This window comes from Eschrichtius robustus, chromosome 5, assembly GCF_028021215.1.
Source record: "Eschrichtius robustus isolate mEscRob2 chromosome 5, mEscRob2.pri, whole genome shotgun sequence".
Lineage (NCBI taxonomy): Eukaryota > Metazoa > Chordata > Mammalia > Artiodactyla > Eschrichtiidae > Eschrichtius > Eschrichtius robustus.
In genome coordinates, this window is record NC_090828.1 from 72425149 (window position 1) to 72445396 (window position 20248).

General features: G+C 37.4%; 2 protein-coding genes across 16 annotated transcripts in view; one reads left to right on the forward strand and one right to left on the reverse strand.

Moving 5' to 3' along the window:
• The window catches only part of BAZ2B (bromodomain adjacent to zinc finger domain 2B), a 383609-nt gene that overhangs the window by 78209 nt on the left and 285152 nt on the right, over positions 1 to 20248 (forward strand). For all 15 annotated transcript variants that reach the window (XM_068545042.1, XM_068545028.1, XM_068545035.1 and 12 more), the window contains one exon: positions 17555 to 17918. The gene's annotated coding sequence lies outside the window, so the exon portion shown is untranslated. The remainder of the gene's footprint in view (positions 1 to 17554; positions 17919 to 20248) is intronic.
• LOC137764909 (small ribosomal subunit protein eS6-like) lies at positions 5148 to 5916 on the reverse strand. The gene has a single exon (XM_068543966.1). The coding sequence runs from the start codon at positions 5889 to 5891 to the stop codon at positions 5148 to 5150; it is 744 nt and encodes a 247-aa protein (XP_068400067.1). The 5' UTR covers positions 5892 to 5916.

Sequence of the window (20248 nt, forward strand, 5' to 3'; positions counted from 1 at the left end):
GGTTGGGGAACTAAGATCCCACACGCTGCGCCGAGTGGCCAAGTAATAATAATAATAACAATAATAATAATAATAAACATCTAAAACATGACAAGGTAGGTCATCATGAAATTGTTGAAAACCAGTGATAAAGAGAAAATCTTGAGAGCAGTTTGAAGAAAAGAGACACATGACTACAGAGCAACAAATATCAGAATTTAAGCAGATATAGCGTCAGAAGCAATGTAAAGAGGAATACCATAGACCAACATCTTTAAAATAAAGAAAATACTTTTAACCGAGAATCCTATACCCAGCAAAAATCTTTCAAACATGAAAGTGAAGTCTTTTATAGATATACAAAAGCTGAAAGACAAGTGATTTTTGATAAAGGTACAAAATCAACTTAATGGAAAAAGGATAGTCTTTTCAATAGATAGAGCTGGGAAAATTGGATATCCATATGCCAGAAATGGATTTTCATCTATACTTTGCATGATATGTAAAAAGTAACTCAAAATGGATCACAGGCCTAAATGTAAATAAGACCTCAACTATAAAGCTTCTAGAACAAAACATAAGGAAAGGAGAAAATCTTCATGATTTTCTACTAAGATTTCCAAAAGCTGGATCAATAAAAGTAAAAACTGATAAATCAGTTTTTATCAAGATAAAAATAAACTCTGCTCTTAAAAATATACCCTTAAGGGAATGAAAAGATGTACTCATTTCACTAGCCACTCCTTCTTAATTTCTTTTCCTGGTTTTTCCTCGTATCTCCAGCTTCTAAGTTTTACAGTATCACAGAACTTAGTCTGCGTGCAGTCACTCTTTGATCTCACCATTTCATATTTTAAATACTATAAGCAAGTAACTCCCAGATTTGTATTTCCAGCCAGGACCTTTCCCCAGACTCCAAACTTATATAGCCATCTTTGTGCTTAACATCTCCACCTGGATATTTAGTTAGTATCTTCAACTTAACAAGTAACAAACGAACCTACTGATTTTTTAAAAAAATATTTATTTTATTTATTATTTATTTTCCTTATTTATTTATTTTTTGCTGCGTCGGGTCTTAGTTGCAGTGTGCTGGATCTTTGTTGAGGCACGCAGGATCTCTTCGTTGCGGCGCTCAGGTTTCTCTCTAGTTGCGGTGTTCAGACTCCTCTCTAGTTGTGGTGTGTGGGTTTTCTCCCTTTAGTTGTGGCGCATGGGCTCCAGGGTGCACGGGCTCTGTAGTTGTGGCGTGGGGGCACCAGGGTGCGTGGGCCCTGTAGTTTGTGGCATGCAGGCTCTCTCGTTGAGGCTCACAAGCTCAGTAGTTGTGGCATGCGGGCTTAGTTGTCCCACAGCATGTGGGATCTTAGTTCCCTGACCAGGGATCAAACCTGCGTCCCCTGCGTTGGAAGGCAGATTCTTTACCACTGGACCATCAGGGAAGTCCCAAACCTACTGATTTACACCAAACCACAACACCCTCACCCAAAGCAGCTCTTTTGCAGTGTCTCTATGTACATAAATGCTAACTTTTGCCCTCTAGTTCCTGAGGAAAAAAACTGTGGAGTCATCATTCACTAGAAATCTTTCTCTTAAAGCACATGTCAAATCCATCAACAGACCCTTTACCTCTACCTTCAACATATATAAAGAATCTGACCACTTTCTACTACTTCAATCACTACCATCAGTTCTAAGCTTAGTATGATCATCCTTTGCTTGGAATTTTTAGCGACCTCCTACATGGTCTAACTTCCATTCTTGTTTCACTACAGTCTGTTCTAATACTAAAGCCAGAGAGAATTTTTTCAAAGGTAAGTCAGGCCATGTCCTTTCGTTGCTCAAAACCACACAATGGTTTCCTACTCAGGATAAAAATTCAACATCTTTGTATAATGGCTTCAAAAGCCCTGCAAAATATGGCACCATCTATGGAACTCTCTTGACCTTATCTCCTGGTGCTCTTCTTGACCACATCAGCCTATTTACTGTTTGATGAACAAACTAAGCATGCTCCTGTCACAGGACATTTGTAAATCTTGTTCCCTCTGCCTGGGAAGCTCTTCCCCCATATGACTACATGCCTTATTCCCTCACTTTTAAAAAGTCTGTGCTCAGATGTCTTATCAGGAGGCCCTTTTTTCCTAGAAGTTCTTGTACATCTTGCTTTCCCTACTTTTTTCCATAAGACATGTCAAAATTATATATAGCAGGAATGTGCAAACTATGGCCATTGGGTAAATCTTAGCTACCACCTGTTTTTGCATATAAAGTTTTCTTGGAACACAGCCATGCTCACTTTTTTATATGTTGCCTATGGCTGGTTTTTCACTACAATGACAAAGTTGAGTAATCACAACAGAGACATGAGACCTCTAAAGCCTAAAACATTTACTATTTGGCCCTTTACAGAAGAAGGTTGCTGACCCTGATATACACTATGTGTTTGCTTGTATTTATTGCCTGTTTCTCCCCATGAGAAAGTAAGTCCTATGAAGGCAGTTATTTTTTTCACTGCTGCATCCTTAGCACCTAGAATAGTATCTGGCACATAATAGGTATTCAATAAGTATTCCAGGAACAATTCAATGACAATTAAAGAGAATGATATGGTCTAGTAATTAAAGGACATATTAAAGGATTTTAGGCTTTAAAGACAAAAATTCCTCTAGATTATAAGCTTTGTTATTATGTATCATTATCATCTAAAAGTAAATACACTTTTTTTCAATTAAGCATGTTTGCAATTAAGAAAACAGACTCCTGTGTAGGGGGAGTTCCCTGGTGGCCTAGTGGTTAGGATTCTGGGCTTTCAGTGCAGTGGCCTGGGTTCAATCCCTGGTCGGGGAACTGAGATCCCGCAAGCCGCGCATGTGGCCAAAAAAAAAAAAGACTCCTGTGTAAAGATGGTAGAAAGAAGCTACAGAATTTCCCTCCTCTGATACCTAATGATATGATCTTCAACAATTAAAAAGAAAGATAAGAACAGAAGAAAAAAAGAAAACAAAACATTTGTCAGCAGTAACCAGAAATAAGAAACAGGATAGAATCTCAATGTCATGTATTTCAAAAGATGATAGCTGAGGAAAGAAACAGATTTGCCAAAGCATGGAATGGCACCCAGCCCCATTCTCCCCAAAATCTTATCTTAATGTCAAGATTAATGATGATCTTGAGATTCATCATTGATACAACTGAAATAGTAGGGGGAGTAACTGTATAGAGTCTCCTTACATTTTTCTTTTTCTTACTACGTGAAAGTAGAAAAAGCTGCTGGGAAGAGATGTCTGAAAGGTGAAAAGTGAGGATTAGGGATGATTTCCTGGCAGAAGCAGAGGCTTCAGGACTCCTGAATTGAGGGAATGGTCTATATCCCAAGGGCTAGCTCCCTATAGGAATAAGGTTGTTCCCTCCCTAAGCAGTTAGGGTGAAACGCCAGGAAAATCTCAAAGAACTGATCCCAATTCCTCCAACAAAAGCCACACATAAAAGCTGCCACACACAAAAACAGAAATATAGATCAATGGAACAGGATAGAAGGCCCGGGGATAAACCCATGCACATATGGTCACCTCATTTTTGATAAAGGAGGCAAGAATATACAATGGAGAAAAGACAGCCTGTTCAATAAATGGTGCTGGGAAAACTGGACACCTACATGTACAAGAATGAAATTAGAACACTCCCTAACACCATACACAAAAATAAACTCAAAATGGATTAAAGACCTCAATGTAAGGCCAGACACTATCAAACTCTTAGAGGAAAACATAGGCAGAACACTCTATGACATAAATCACAGCAAGATCCTTTTTGACCCACCTCCTAGAGAAATGGAAATAAAAGCAAAAATAAACAAATGGGACCTAATGAAACAGAGGCTTTTCCACAGCAAAGGAAACCATAAACAAGATGAAAAGACAACCCTCAGAATGGGAGAAAATATTTGCAAATGAAGCAACTGACAAAGGATTAACCTCCAAAATTTACAAGCAGCTCATGCAGCTCAATATCAAAAAAACAAACAACCCAGTCCAAAAATGGGCAGAAGACCTAAATAGACATTTCTCCAAAGAAGATATACAGATTGCCAACAAACACATGAAAGGATGCTCAGCATCACTAATCACTGGAGAAATGCAAATCCAAACTACAATGAGGTATCACGTCACACCGGTCAGAATGGCCATCATCAAAAAATCTACAAACAATAAATGCTGGAGAGGGTGTGTAGAAAAGGGGACCCTCTTGCACTGTTGGTGGGAATGTAAATTGATACAGCCCCTATGGAGAACAGTATGGAGGTTCCTTAAAAAACTAAAAATAGAAGTACCATATGACCCAACAATCCCACTACTGGTCATATACCCTGAGAAAACCATAATTCAAAAAGAGTCATGTACCACAATGTTCACTGCAGCTCTATTTACAATAGCCAGGACATGGAAGCACCCTAAGTGCCCATCGACAGATGAATGGATAAAGAAGATGTGACACATATATACAGTGGAATATTACTCAGCCATAAAAAGAAACAAAATTGAGTTATTTGTAGTGAGGTGGAGGGACCTAGAGTCTGCCATACAGAGTGAAGTAAGTCAGAAAGAATAAAACAAATACCGTATGCTAACACATATATATGGAATCAAAAAAAAAAAATGGTTCTGAAGAACCTAGGGGCAGGACAGGAATAAAGACACAGACATAGAGAATGGACTTGAGGATACAGGGAGGGGGAAGGGTAAGCTGGGACGAAGTGAGAGAGTGGCATGGACATACATACACTACCAAATGTAAAATAGATAGCTGGTGGGAAGCAACCACATAGCACAGGGAGATCAGCTTGGTGCTTTGTGACCACCTACAGGGGTGGGATAGGGAGGGTGGGAGGGAGAAGCAAGAGGGAGGGGATATGGGGATATATGTATATGTATAGCTGATTCACTTTGTTATAAAGCAGAAACTAACACACCATTGTAAAGCAATTATACTCCAATAAAGGTGTTAAAAAAAAAAAGCTGCCACAAAAGCTTCTCTCTTCTTATTCTTTGGCCATACTAAAAAATTCACAGTACATAAGATTCTTTTTTGCCATTTTTAAAGATTTAACTTATATTATCTTTTTATTTTGATGTCTGATCTTATTTATTTGTTACTCTTAGAACATCTCATTTTTGACTGGACTCAGAAGTAGAAGCTCTCAGAGAGGACAGCCTCCATTTCTTCGCAATCTCTTCCTGGTGTTTTTCTTTGGCCTCCTTCATTCTCTTGGCCAAAGGCTTAGCATATTCTGCAGCCTCTTCCTTATTTTTCTTAGTACGCTGTTTCTTCAGAGCAATACGCTGACGTTTGTGTTGCAGAACACGTGGAGTAACAAGACGCTGCATCTTGGGTGCTTTGGTCCTAGGTTTCTTACCTTCTTTGTTTAGGGGCTTTTTCACAACATACTGGCAGACATCATCTTCTTTAGAGAGTTTGAAAAGCTTGCGGATTCTGCTAGCTCTTTTGGGCCCCAGGCGACGAGGCACAGTAGTTTTAGCGAGTCCAGGAATATCCTTCTCCCCTTTTTTTACGATGACCAAATTGAGAACGCTCAATTTGGCATCCACAATGCAACCCCGCACAGATTTGCGCTTTCTTTCTCCAGTCCTCCTTGGTCTGTAACAGGAATGCCCCTTACTCAGTAGCAGGCAGACTCGGCCATGGGTCAAGACACCCTGCTTCATGGGGAAACCCTGTTTGTCGTTCCCACCACTGATTCGGACCACATAACCCTTCCATTCTTCACGCAGAGCGTCAGCAGCAACTTCTGTAGCCATATGCTTCTGATAAAAGGTACGAAGTTTTCGTTCATCGTCCACTTCAATGAGTTTCTGGCAGCCAGTGGCCGGGAAAGAGATGTTCAGCCTCATTCTGAAGCGGCCGACCGCCTCCGAGGCGCCAAGAAAAAGAGCTCAACTTATATTATCTTATTTCCAGGTGATTTCTATCATTTGATTTGCCTCTCAGAGGATAATTTTTTTCTCTCTCTCTCCAATTGCCTCTCTTCAGTCAAGAATGGGAAAGAGAAAGGTTATAGATATATGGGGGGAGAGAGAGAAGTAATAAAAAGAAATTTTAATGCACTTGGGCTAGGATATATATATATATATATAGTTTTTTTGGCCAGCCGTGTAGCAAGCGGGATCTTAGTTCCCCAACCAGGGATGAACCCGTGCCCCCTGCAGTGGAAGTACGGATCCTAACCCCTGGACCACCAGGGAATTCCCTGGGCTGGGATATTTTAAAGCCATTGACTCTGTTTTAAACAAAACATGATGACTTTTTTTTGGTAAACTATTCTGGTAAAACAGTAAAAGCTTCCCAGAATAAGCACAAATTAACACTTTCCAGTATTTTTGTCTCTAAAGGTGGAAAAGACACTAAAGCTAAGGAATTATTAATTCAGTGTTGCACTTCTCAGAGCAAAAGTAGATATAAAACCATACAGTTGCCAAGTTTATTAAACCAGCAGCAAAATAATAAATATTATGTCTGGCAAGCACTCAGGATCAACTATTGGCAGAATTCCTTTAATGTGATACTTTTGGACACTATAATATCAATGATGTAATAAGAAAGCATAGTTACCTACTCTTAACATGTGCATGCTAATAGATATTTTACAGTTGGATGAAACCTATGTAAAGAGCATACATGGACGTTTTACTATTTATGAGGGAAAAGTGCTTGACAGCTTCTTGTTTGTTTTTCTTTTTAATCACTGAAAATCCATGCTTAAAGGGGAAGAAATTTTTAAAATTTGGCTTGTGGTTATTTTTTGAGCCAAAAAGTTTTCTGGAAAAGGTTTGTTGGATTCAGTATTGACAGAGTACAAGCAGAGAACAGGAACAACATCTCTACACTAGTTAAAGAGTTGACACTTGAATATTATTTCTCATAGTGCATTATTGCCAGAGCACAATTGTCTGTAAACAATATGGACTTTGATCTTGATTCAGTTTTTAAAGGAAATCATGAGGATTGTGCCTATGATTGAATTTTGGTCCTTGAGTATATATTCTTCAAAATGCTGTGGAAAAAAAATGAGCAGTGAATAGAAAACTCTTGTTTTCCAGCTTGAAACAGGTTGGCTGTCAAGAGGGAAGGTAGTCATATGAATTTTTGAAATCAGATATGAGATAAAAATATTTTTTCATGGGAATTCCCTGGCAGTCCAGTGGTTAGGACTTAGCACTTTCACTGCTGGGGTCCAGGTTCAATCCCTGGTCAGGGAACTAAGATCCTGCAAGCTACTCGGCCAAAAAAAAAAAATTTCTTCATGACCCTAAAAAAGACCGTTTCTGTGATTTCAGATGGCTTGCCCCAATGGCAGCATGTATCAGAAGCTTGAAAAGCCTAAAATTGTCTTTCAGGGCTAAATTATTACAGAGTTTAGTGCTGAAAATAATACATTAGGACAAACTGTAATGCAAAGAAGCCTTTATTACTATGAGATGGGCTGTTTCACAAATTAGGATATGCATTCTTCTTCCGCCATCTCCACCCAGAAAAAATAACCACTTCTAATGTGTACTCATTTCACTTTGAATACCTCTATTAGAGTATTTAACACATTGTATCAGATATTTTGGAGTATTTACATTTCTCAGTTGGACTGTGCACTCCTCAAGGGCTAGTGATTGTGGCCCTCCCCAAAAGAGGTGTGCTAGTAAATCTTTCTGGGAATAGAAATAATTACAATTTACAAATAATAACATATACAATACTATATTGTAAAATCCATATAGGCGATTGATTCTTACAGAATGCTTTGGTTGATTTTTACCAAACTCTTGTTTCTATAGCCCTGTTGTCTGTAGCCAACCTATAGGTGTGCAATTGTTGAAGAATGTAGTGCTAACATAAATGGTCATTGATATTTTTGTCTAAGTAAAAGAGTAAGATGAAAATTAAACTTTACTTTTTCATCAATGATGTGACTTCTCGCTAACTCATTAATAGTTTAAAAATAGTATTAGAAGATTATTTATTTCAGTGTAACACTTTAAATTTAATTTGATTAATATTTTTTTCTATTACTTTCTTAAGTCTAGACCAGCGGTCCCCAACCTTTTTGGCACCAGGGACCAGTTTCATGGAAGATAATTTTTCCATGGACTGGGGGCAGGTGGGGATGGTTTCAGGATGATTCAAGTGCATTACATTTATTGTGCAGTTTATTTCTATTATTATTACATTGTAATATATAATGAAATAATTATATAACTCACCATAGTGCAGAATCAGTGGGAGCCCTGAGCTTGTTTTCACTTGCCACTCGCTGATAGGGTTTTGATATGAGTCTGCAAGCAATTGATTTATTATGGTCTCTGTGCAGTCAAACCTCTCTGCTAATGATAATCTGTATTTGCAGCCGCTCCCCAGCGCTAGCATCACTGCCTCAGCTCCACCTCAGATCATCAGGCATTAGATTCTCATAAGGAGTGCGCAGCCTAGATGCCTCACATGCACAGTTCACAGTAGGGTTCGCGATCCTATGAGAATGTAATGCCACCGCTGATCTGACAGGAGGTGGAGCTCAGGCGGTAATGCAAGGGATGGGGAGCGGCTGTAAATACAGATGAAGATTTGCTCGCTTGCCCACTGCTCACCTCCTGCTGTGCAGCCTGGTTCCCAATGGGCCATGGACTGATACCAGTCTGTGGCCCAGGGCTTGGGGACCCCTGGTCTAGACTATCAATAAAACATTAAGCTTACACCCTGATTTGTAGCATTTGCCAATTTCTAGGTTGTAAACATTCCCACTGTGGTCTGTTTCAAGCTACCAATGTGATATCACTGGTAATAGAGTTGGGAAGAGATGGGCAGTTGCACACTACTGTATAGCTTTTTCTGCATGCTACGATGGACATAAATAACCTCAAGGGCATCGATAATAGTAAAGCATAATAAAATAAGAAGTGATGAGTTGTATTTATTTGTTTTTAATATAAGTTTGAAAATATTTATTTTTGGTAATGGCTGTGTTTAACTAGTAGCTTGCAGAATTCCTAAAGGTTTAATTTTTGACAGTATGTGCTTGTATGAGTTGGATTCATCACACTGCTGCCCCTGGAGTGGTCCCATGCATAATCTACACAGCCTTATGTGACTGATTTGTTAATTGATTTAATGCAATCGACTTAACATATTCATCATTATGCCCTTGGCTTTTATGGAGGATTGCTATAAGAAAGACCATACAAATGATGTCTATGCATTGGCTATAAGATTACATCAAAACTTTGATATTTTACTCCAATGTTTTAAGTTTGTCTTATTGAATTGGTTACTTTCTTATTTACCAGACCAGAATAGTATCCTGTTCCCTCTTTGTTTTATCTGCCTTGAAACTCACAGGTAAATTGTACATTTGATCATAATAACTGTTAGTGCAGGCCAATAACATTTCATCAAAAAAAAAAAACTTACGTTCAAATTTTAAGATATATATATATATATGTATATATACGTATGTACATATACATACATATATACATATAATACATATACAGACCTTCATTCATACATATATATGTATACATACAAACACAATTTCAAACTAAGTTTCCTAAGGTACATTTGATATGAAATGTTGAATAAAGTCTTAATTTGTTTCCTTTATTTACCAGTTTTCAAAGTAATGAGTTGGTTCCCTAGCATTCTTCAAAGGTGAACAATGTGTTTCTTAAGTATCATTATGAACTCATGTCTTAAGATATATTTGTTATGTTTCAATCTATTGTAGTTATTCTTAACAAGTTCAAATTGTCTCATCTTTGGCCAGTGGGAGCCAATTCAAGTTGGGTTCTTCAAATTTACTCTCAAGTCCTTTTTATATGACCCCAATAATCTTTGATAGTTTTCATGCTTAAAGGTATGATAGGGTATTTTAGGCTTATCTTGGCCATTACCTATCCCAAACCTAGAATCAACCTTTGCTTCAAGGAATTTGTTTCAGGGGCAAATGATGTTTAGTGTCCCTAATTGGAAACATAAGTATGTGCTTGTTGCTACTGAAGTAGTCCCTGTTTTTAGGCATTTACAGTGGGCAGAACTAAGAAATATATATTTTTAAATATAAAATATGTGATGAGTTCATTCTAATACATCCAGTTCAAATTCATGATCACAGAATTTTTATGTAACTCATTGATTTTACATGTGTTTCTTTTTTGTCCCACATCAAAAACACCAACTTAATTATCCATTTGCTTTTTCTCAGTCTATGCATACAATAATATGACAATAACACCACCAATAATACCACAAAACTATGGCTAATGATAACAAATTAAGTTCCTATTTTGTTGCTTCTTTAAAGTTCATTTTCTTAGTTTAAATCCTATGAGGAAAGTACTGTTAAATTATTGTGTTTGTATGTGATTTTAAAAAATTACTGTGTTTAAAGTCACTTAGGATATTCTTCTCTGTATGGTTATGCCACCAACTCCATATACAATTAAGTTCATTTATTTCATTTAGACGGGATTGCTTTTAAAATTTAATGTATTTTTGTTTTATATTTATGTAAATTATTTTATGTTTCCAAAGTCACATTTTTATGAGAAACCTTCCTACTATTCTATCTTTACTACCCTGCTCCTTTCCTTTTTACAGGTAACCACGTGTTTTAATGTTTTGACTTTTCATTTTATTTAAAAAGTGAAATACATATACAGATGAATGGTAGCATGCCATAGATGCTTTTCTCTACTTTGATTTTTTTTACTTAACAAAATACTGGAGCTGACAGTGAAATACTTTATATTCCATATATTCTTTATTCCTTTTTAAAAATTGCATAGTACTTCGCTGTGTGTACCGTAATTAATTCAGCCATTTCCCTATGATGGACATTTGTGTTATTTCCAGATGTTAACCTAAAACAATAAACGGCCAGTTATTTTACCAGCAAAATGGGTTTATTTGGGAGCAGCAAGGAATTGCAATTCGTGACATGCAACTATGTGAACCACATGCAAGTCCAATAAAGCAAAGGAAAGAAAACTTTTATAGAGGAGAAGGGGAAGTTGGGAAAGACGTTGATAAACAAAAAGTCCATTGGAGGAAACTGGGAATTCAAAGTATAATGGCTCTTAATTGGCTGAGTTGTGACAGTTTCATTGGCTGAGCTGTTGCCAGGCACGGAAGAGATCTTTCTTCCTTCTGCTGGCATTTGTAGTAAGTAAAACAGTGTCACTTCCAGCTGGAGATGCATGGTATGTCTTTTCCTATTGGGATCTGTATGGACCTTGACTGGTACATGGGCTCCCTCTTTTGGCCTTCAGACTCCATTTTAGTGAGGTTTCTCTATTAATTTTCATGCAGACTTTTGCTATAAGAAATAGTGCTTCAATGTATATTTTCTTATATACTTATTTTGTATTTTTTCAGTTTTGGTCAGATTCTTGGAAGTGGGATTTGCTAGACACAAAATAAATGCATATGTAACTTTGCTAGATACCGTAAAATTCTCTCTCGTTGGAGTTTTTCTATTTTTCACTCTAACAAAGAATATTTGAGAGTGTTCCTTTTCCCCACAACTGCCTCACTAACAGGCTGTGTTGTGAAACTTTTGGATTTTTGCCAATTTGTTGGGCGAGACACAGTATCTCAGTGATTCTTAATTTGCATTTCTCTTATGAACAAGGTTGAGAATGTTTCTATTTAAGGGGCATTTGCATTTCTTTTCCTGTGAAATGTCTGTTCATATCTCTTGCCATTTTTCTCTCAGGGTGTTGGTGTTTTATTCATTTTTAGATACTCTTTATATGTAGGGTTATTAAATTATCTCTGATATGTTACAGATTTTTTTCACAGTTTCTCATTTGTCTTTATACTTCACTTGCAGTATTTTTTTCTTTTTCACAATACAAAAGCTTTTTATTTTTACATATTGAGATTTCCCGATATTTCACTTTACTGCATCTAGTTTTGACCGTTGTTAGGAACGTTTTCCCTACTCTCCAACTATAGAGGAATTGACCCATAATTTCTCCTAGTACTTGTGTGGTTCAAATTTTTATATTTAAATATCTGATCTTTTGGAAATTTATTCTTGGAACAGATCCAAATTCGTCATTTTCCTTATGACTACCCAGTTATCCCAACGTCACTTATGAAAACGTCCACCTCTTCCTTACTGCTTTGAGATACAGCTTTTGTCTAAGTTAAATTTCCATATGCACTTGGGTAATTTCTCAACTTTCTATTGTGTTTATTGGTCTTTTTATTTCATGTGCCAATGCCACTGTTAAATTATTAAGCCTTTATAGCATATTTTAATATCTGATATTATACCCTCCCCCTACTCCCAATGCTCTTTTTCAGAGTTTTCCGGGCTTTTCTTGTTTTTTTTATTCCAAATGAATTTTATAACCAACTTGTGCTTATAACAGCGTTCTTTTTTTTTTTTTTTTTTTGGGGGGGTGGTTGTGGTGGTGTGTGCCTTGTGGCACGGCACGCAGGATTTTAGTTCCCCGACCAGGGATCAAACCCATGCCCCCTGTAGTGGAAGGGTGGAATCTTAACCACTGAACCACCAACCACCAGGGAAGTCACATAACAGCATTTTTAATCAGCAGTGTTTATTAGAAGCACCATCAGAGTTTTTAAAAAAAAAGGAAATAAATACTAGGCCCCCACCCAGACCTAGTGAATCTCTAGATATTGGGCCTGGGTATGTATATTTTGAAAAAGCTGTCCAGTTGATTTTAATAATCCCATTTAAAAATGACCTATGGGGACTTCCCTGGCGATCCAATGGTTAAGACTCTGCGCTTCCAATGCAGAGGGTGCGGATTCGATCCCTGGTCAGGGAACTAAGATCCCATATGCTGCGCAGCGTGGCAGAAAAAACAACAAAAAACTTATAAAGCATAAATTCAAGGTCTAATTCCAGACTACCTTATGATTTGTTTTACCTTATGTATTCTGGACCTTACTAAATGACTGCAGCATTTACCCAGTTCCCTAAGCCAGAAACCTCTCTAGTTTTCCTTTAGTCCTTCCTTTCCTTTAACTCTGTCTTCAGTTGGTCACAAAATCCACATTTTACCTCAAAAATGTCTGGCTTTAAACCTCCAATACGACTGTCTCTTACCCCTTTTCTCATGGGCTGTTAAGCAATCTCTTCATACTACAGCCTATCATCTGCACTGCCTACACAGTTATTTTTCCCTAAAAATAAGGTTGATCATGTCACTTCTTTGCTGACCTTTGTTGGTTCTCAGGATAAATTCAACCATGGTACATAAGGCCTTTCACTCTCAGGTCCTAGCCTCCTTTTCCTCCTTAGTTCCTGTTATTCCACACCTCACACTGAATATTCCTGTTACAATGAATTTCTCACTAGTGGATGGACATCACACCTAGTAGCTCTTTGCATTTAAATTTATGGTTTCTTTCACTTAGAATCTGCTCTTGCCTTCCTTGCCTGGTAAGCTCTCAGTATTTGAGATGCAGTTCAAATGGCATTTCTTTGATAAAGCTTTTTATAGACTCGGTCAGAATTAGTTGCCCCATCCTCTGTATTCTCACAAAACTTTATTATTTGTATCTTTATAATGTGATTTTTGTGAGTCTTTAATCTCCCAGGAATTTCACACTTTCAACATCAACCAGAATGTGAGCTTTTCATGTTTTTCCAGCCTCTAGCAGAGTGCACAGCATACAGCAAGCACTCAAATGTTTGTTCAGTGAATGAAAACAAATAAAGCTTCATTAGTCTGTACTGATTGAAACAGAAACAAGACATGACAGTGGCCAGCTTGTTCTACTATTAAGATCTCTCCTTCGTTTGGCTTTTTGTAGTTTGTAGTCAGCCTAGACTTTGTTCTCTATCCATGGCAATTCCTTACTCTTTGAAGGTCCATGTACAATACCTACAGTAGTAAATGAAATACCTGTCCATCTTTGTATCTGCCTGTTTAAGAAGTTCTGTCTTGGTCCTAAAAATAGATGATGCTTTATAGAATAAAGTGCAACAATTTAGTCTATAGTGGTGGAATAATTAGCTTATGGCATTAAAATTTAGTTAAATTATTGGTATTAGTAGTTAGTTTAGGTATGTATCACATAGAATTTCAGAAATAATTATGTTATATTGGAAAAGATCTATTTGATCATTAAATTCTTTTACAGTTCTGTACATGATCAGGTATTGATTTAGATGATGATCTTAAGTAGAAGACTAAGTGCTATGGGAGACAAATTACTTTAAAACTTGTGATTATTTTCTCTTTTTTTTCCCCCTCAACTCTATGATTATGTTGTCATCTCTGAAATGATCAAATGTGATAACATGAAAAAGGGAAGGAATCATATTAAAAAATAATTTAGGCACAACTTCTTAGTAAGTGGGTATCAAATACTGGAGTAATCCAGTTTCAAATTTTTAGTGTATCATTATTTTTAAAAATCAGTTTTAAAGGTATAGATTAATTAAATTGGATAATTAATATATTTGAATTACCAAATAACAACAAATTGTTTTAAAGATATAGTTTAATATAAAAATTGAAGCTTTTTTTATTGAAATATAGAAATTCATTTTATGAATTTTAGATATCAATCTGTGAGTTTTTCATTTGTCAACTATTTTAATTATTGATTTTCATTTAATGGTATTTCACCTTTAAGAATGTTGCAAAAATATTTTTCAAACTATGTAAAGAGCCCTGATGAGAATAAAAATATAGTTTTAATATATTTTAAAGACACCAAGATCAAGTTCTTCATTATCACCAGTTTTATCCCTTATTCTAACCTTTGATGACACTAAGTCTTATTTTGTTTTAAGTTACTTCATCATTCAACCAAGGAAAAAGACAACTTTGTGTTATATGTGGCTTCAATTTTAAATTATATATATATATACATACACACACTCTCTTTAAAAAGTTTTTTGAACTGTGGTTCTAAAGTCTCCCAGGAGAATGATAGGAATTTTTAATGTGAATTTTTCTATAAGTTAATCACTTTCATTATCTGTGAACCATTTTTTCTATTGATTAGGCATATATCCAAACTTTAAATTACTAAATGAGTTTTCTTATGTTAAATAGTTTCCCCCACTGGTTTTTTTCTCTAAAAACTAGGCAATGTAAATTACATATTCTTATGAAACTTATTGTTTGGAAAACCAATGTGCCATCTTCAAACCCAGTACTATTTCAAAATGTTATTGGAACCAAAAATTGAACTATGCTTTGCAGTATACTGTTTAAAGTATTTAAGTAAAGGATACATCCTAGTCATCTAAGTTATTCAAGTTTGCCACAACTTTATTTCAAGAGAAATGTTTTAAGAGAATTCTTTATGAAAATTGAGACAATTTGAATCTAGCTATTTCTTTTTATCCTTTCAAAATTGAATATTTTCAACAGTAATGCTAGTGATTAGGCAAAATGTCAGAAATGGATTGTTGAAATATTAATATTAAAATACTTTATTTACATATAGAAATATCAGTGAATTGTCTTGTTTACTTCCAAATATTTTAAAATACTGTCTTGAGTAATGACCACTATTCTATAAAATGCATGAACTTTTTTATATGTTACTTTGCTAAGGTAATATGTAAATGCTGGCTTTCCACACTTGTTGTAGTCTGTATTTTTCTTCTGTAACATTATTAGTAAATTTTGATATTGTGGAACTGTTGACCAGTCATACATGTACAGAGCTTGGCCTCTGAGTTAATTAAATATGAGTTAATAATATATTATAAGGAAATTATTATCCTTATTACAGTTATTAGGTAGTTACTCAAATTATAGCTTCAAAGGAATGCAGAGCATGGAAAACTCAGGATTAAATTATGCATTTGAACCTTAGGCCAGCTTTTACTGTAGAGACAGTTTTCTGCTAAGACTGAAATTGTATGTCATTGAAATTAAATGCTTTTCTGGGGATGGAAGTTTCCAGTTTTTAATGAAATTACTGAGTGTGGTGTAGTGAAATGATTAAAATCTGTATTCCGGGAATGTGGCAGGGAAAAAAAATCAATAAGTGCTAGCACAGCTTTGCTGCTCAATGTGAATCCTGAGAATGAAATAAACTACTACAAAAATAATAATTAAAAACATATCAGCACATTAATTTATTTAGCATCAGTCTCCTGAGACATCATCTTCACTAATTTTTAGCATACATTTTACTATATAATGAGCAGCCTTCTTTTCAGATATCCCTATTAGACAGGCAGTATTTCTGCCCTTCCCCCCAGCGCTCCTGCATTGCAATCATTGTACTTGCACTTATTATGTTACAAATGACCGAGGTAAGGCTGACATTCTCAGTGCATGCAAAAAGACCTAGTCTGCCAAGCTTTTTTTTTTTCTTAATGAAGCAGCTTTGTGAAATCTCCCCATGTGTTAATACTAATGAAGATCCTCCAGCACAATTAAAATCACAGCCAGTGGCTGAAGAGGAAACATAAAACAATAGCATCTTTTAAGATACATTTATCCACATATGCATGTACAAAATATACATATATGGTCAAATTAATTTTCTATAGCTTGCCTTTCACTTGCTCTTTATCCTGAAAATTAAATTATGCAAGTTTTAATTATATGAACTTTTGAGACTTTAATGTGTTCCAGGGGAAAAACACTACCTCAATGAAAAAAATGTTTAATTATTTATCTTCTTGGGTAATGCGTTACCAAGGTTAAGGCCCTTTTAAAAAAATCATTTTTAGGAAGCTACAGGGTGGTGTGCCGCAGGAGGGAATTGGGTTTACTTCACCTTTAACTTTTTTGGTTTCAGGAGGCTGAAATTGGTGGGAGAAAATGGAAGGGTAAAAAATAGGAAGTTGGAAGAAATTCTGGGGATAGACAAATAGCATACCTTGTGTGTAATTTAAAGATGGAGCAATGGGCTACCCAGTTTTAACTTGATTTTTTAAGTGTTCTAATTCGTACAATTAGCTATCCTCCCCCCCTTTCTTTTTTCCCTCTCAGAAGCTGGGGGGAGAAACTATTGAGGTTACCTTTTACAGTTCTAACTTATAACTTTAAAATGATTTACTATTTAACGTTTTATTTAAATTTTAACTCAATCCATAAACATTACAGCAGCTTAACTTGCCGGTGTCAGGGCAGTAGCGTTTTACCCCGGGACCATTTTGCGTCCAGCTTTTTATTTTATTTTGAGTTCCAAACATCCACGAATTTTTGGCATATGACATTAGTTGGCTTTTAGACTTTAACCAAATTCTGAGTTTACAGACAAAAAAGTTTAGGTAGAAATGGTTAATATATGCTCCCTATTCGCCAGTGTACTTTTTTTTTTTTAATTACGTTTTCAATCCTATTTTCTGTCTTCTCTACTTTTAAAAGCAAAACAAAACATTTGAGTTCCTTAACTTTTTCCTGGGACAAGGATCGCTGCAAACTCAATGCTACAGGATTCTTGGGAGGAAGAAGCAACCCCCTCCCTCCCCTGGCTACTTTAGGAGCTGATAGGTCATTTATTATTGGAACTGAAATGGTATAAACAATTCTCTTTTTTCCCTTGTTAACAGCAACTTTCATTGTTAGAGAGAGGAGAGAGAGAGAAGCCTCGTTGGTTGACGTCACTTGGTTCATGAAGCCTTCGCCTAGAAGTGAAGCTGCTGAACAAACCTTGAGAAGAATCATCTCCTGCTTCAATCTGCTGCTGGATAGGAACTAATCAGAGAGAGAGAGGCGGAAGACGGAGAAGGAGGGCGTCCAGGGCTTTCCCGATCACAAATCTCACCTCCACTCCAACTCTCTTTATACTTTTCTTGCAAAAATAATAATAGAAATAAGGAGGTGGTGGGGTTTCCAAAAACAAAAATCGTAACCTTCAACCATCTGGGGAAGGCAAAAATCCCATCCACCGCAACTCTCAGTTCGAAAGTAAAGGTGAGTTCAAAATCCTCGGGTGTGAGGGGTGCGGGTGAAGATGAAAATTCCAAATATTGTAAAGCCGGTTGAAACCGAAAAGGAGAAACTACGCTCCAGAGAGCGGGTTAGACTCCAGAGTTGCTTATCTCGAGGCGCTCGCCCTGCCCGCCCTGCCCGCCCTGCTCGCCCTGCCGCGGCTGTTTACCCTCGCCGGTCGGTCTGTCTCTTTGTTGTGCTGGCTGGAAGGCTGGGGTGGTGCTCGGGGTCCCGAGTGCAGTTTGGGGGAGGAGGACGCGGAGATGCGCGGTTCTGGGTGGGAGGGGGGGGTGCGGTCTCAGGAGAATGTAAACTTTATTCCTAGCTGCCGGTGCGGGACTTCGGTCTAGCAGGGCCGCGGGCCGTGCCTCCGCCGGCGTGGGCAGACGCTGCCGTGGCGAGTCCGCCTCCTTTGTGCCGGCCGCCCTGCTCGGCCGCCGGGGCTTCGCGTGTCCTTCCTCCCTTCGGCTTCCAGCGCTCAGGTCGCCGCCAACAGTTTGGCTTCTCAAAAAAAATAACCTCTGGCAATGTTGCGATCGCCGTTCCTACCCGGGAATAGCCGCTGCTCCCCCCATCCCCGCCGGGGTAGTTTCAAGATACCCCCCCCAACCCCCGTCCGCCTACTGCTGCCCTTTTTTGCCTCCGCCCCCTCTTCCCTGTAGGACTGCTTAGCTGCGCCTGCCACCCCACCCCCGATTCGGGCCTCTTTTGCTCTCTCTCCCGTAGTAGCTTGGAGCTCAGGAGTTTACAGAAAGTGAGCTGGTGGGGCGGGGTGGGGGGGGGGGCAGGTGGGACTGGGAAAAGATCTGGATACCTGGGAAGGTCTGTTTCAGTACGCAGAGGATTAGAGGAGCATAGCTTTTCCGACAGTATTGTCTGTCTCCCAGCACTTCTTCCCCGGGAGCTGCCCCCTGCTCTCAACTCTTCTTCGGTCTTCTAGTCTTCTTGTTGCTCCCCCTCCCCCTTCCCTTTCGCGGCTCGTCTCCTCTGAAAGTAGTTCCACGAACCCTAGAATTGGGACTTGGGAAAGGAAGGAAGTGCTCGGAGAGTCAGAGCTGGCCCTGCTGTTTGGGAGATTTTCCCTTCTTTTCTGTCCCTCTGTATTTATCTTTTGTGTGTTGCTTCCTTATAAAGAGAGAAGCAGCTGCAGTCCTTGGCCGAGTTGTTGAAATTTATCCCTTTGTGTATATTACAATATCCTCCATTTTTTCCCTCTGCCCTCTAAACAACAAGCGTTTCGCCATCTTGGGCAATTTTTATTCCCAAGTCCCTCTTTTTTTTTTCTTATTTTTTAAGGAATGGAAAGAAGCCTTAGAAAGTCGAAAAGTGTGTCTGGGTAAGACTTAAAGTTTAGGGAATGTTCAGGGGGTCCAGTGACGTCATGTAAACTTTATGGAGAAATTTTCCCGGGAGTAAATTGTTCGCTTAATTTTTTTCCTGTTTTAAGCGACCATGTAAAGGACCATGTAACTTAACAGGCTGACGATAAGCTGTGCTGCTTATTTTTGTGTTCTCTCAAAGTGAGCCCTCAGTTCCTGCACATTTTATGTTTTGGTAACAGGTGGAAAATTATGTGCAAAAAAATGGTGGAAACTTTTATAGTGTCCTTTGGTATTCACTTAGCTTTTGTCTGCATGTTTCTTATACTTTAAAGGATTTGAATGTTATTTTTAATTAGCATGTTTCCTTTCTTATTTACTCGACTCTCTTCTGTGGATTTGTCTTTAATCAGCTTGGTTAATATTTACGTATACTTATTTTAGATGACTTAGATCCCCTTTTGTAATTAACTTATATTTTTTACATATGCCTTTACATTTGAAAAGATACAACTATTGAAAATACCTGGAGATACTGGATACTTTAAAAATTTAGTAGCAGTATTAAGTAAAACTATTGGTGAAAATGTAGTTAGTATTTAAAAGGCAGAATTGATTTTAAAATATATTTTATAATCTCAAGTTATATGCCCTTTGTCAACCATTATGAAAAGATAAACAATGAAAACTGGTGTTTTAATTTGCTTGTCTAAAATAGTTTTTCACCTCACTAAAGTTCGGTTGGTCACATGATCAAACTTAGTGATACACTGACTGGTATATAAGTAAGAGGCACTGTAAATTGAATGGGAAAGTGGAATTCTGTCTCCTGTAGTCATTTTCAGTCAGCATATTTACTTCTCTTCTAACAAGGACATGAAACTGTCTATTTAATTTGCATTCTCTTTGTCTTCTGGGTTGGGGAAAAACATTGACTACAGTTAACTCAAAAAAAAGCTAATAGAAACATTTCTGAGTACATTGAAAAGGTTT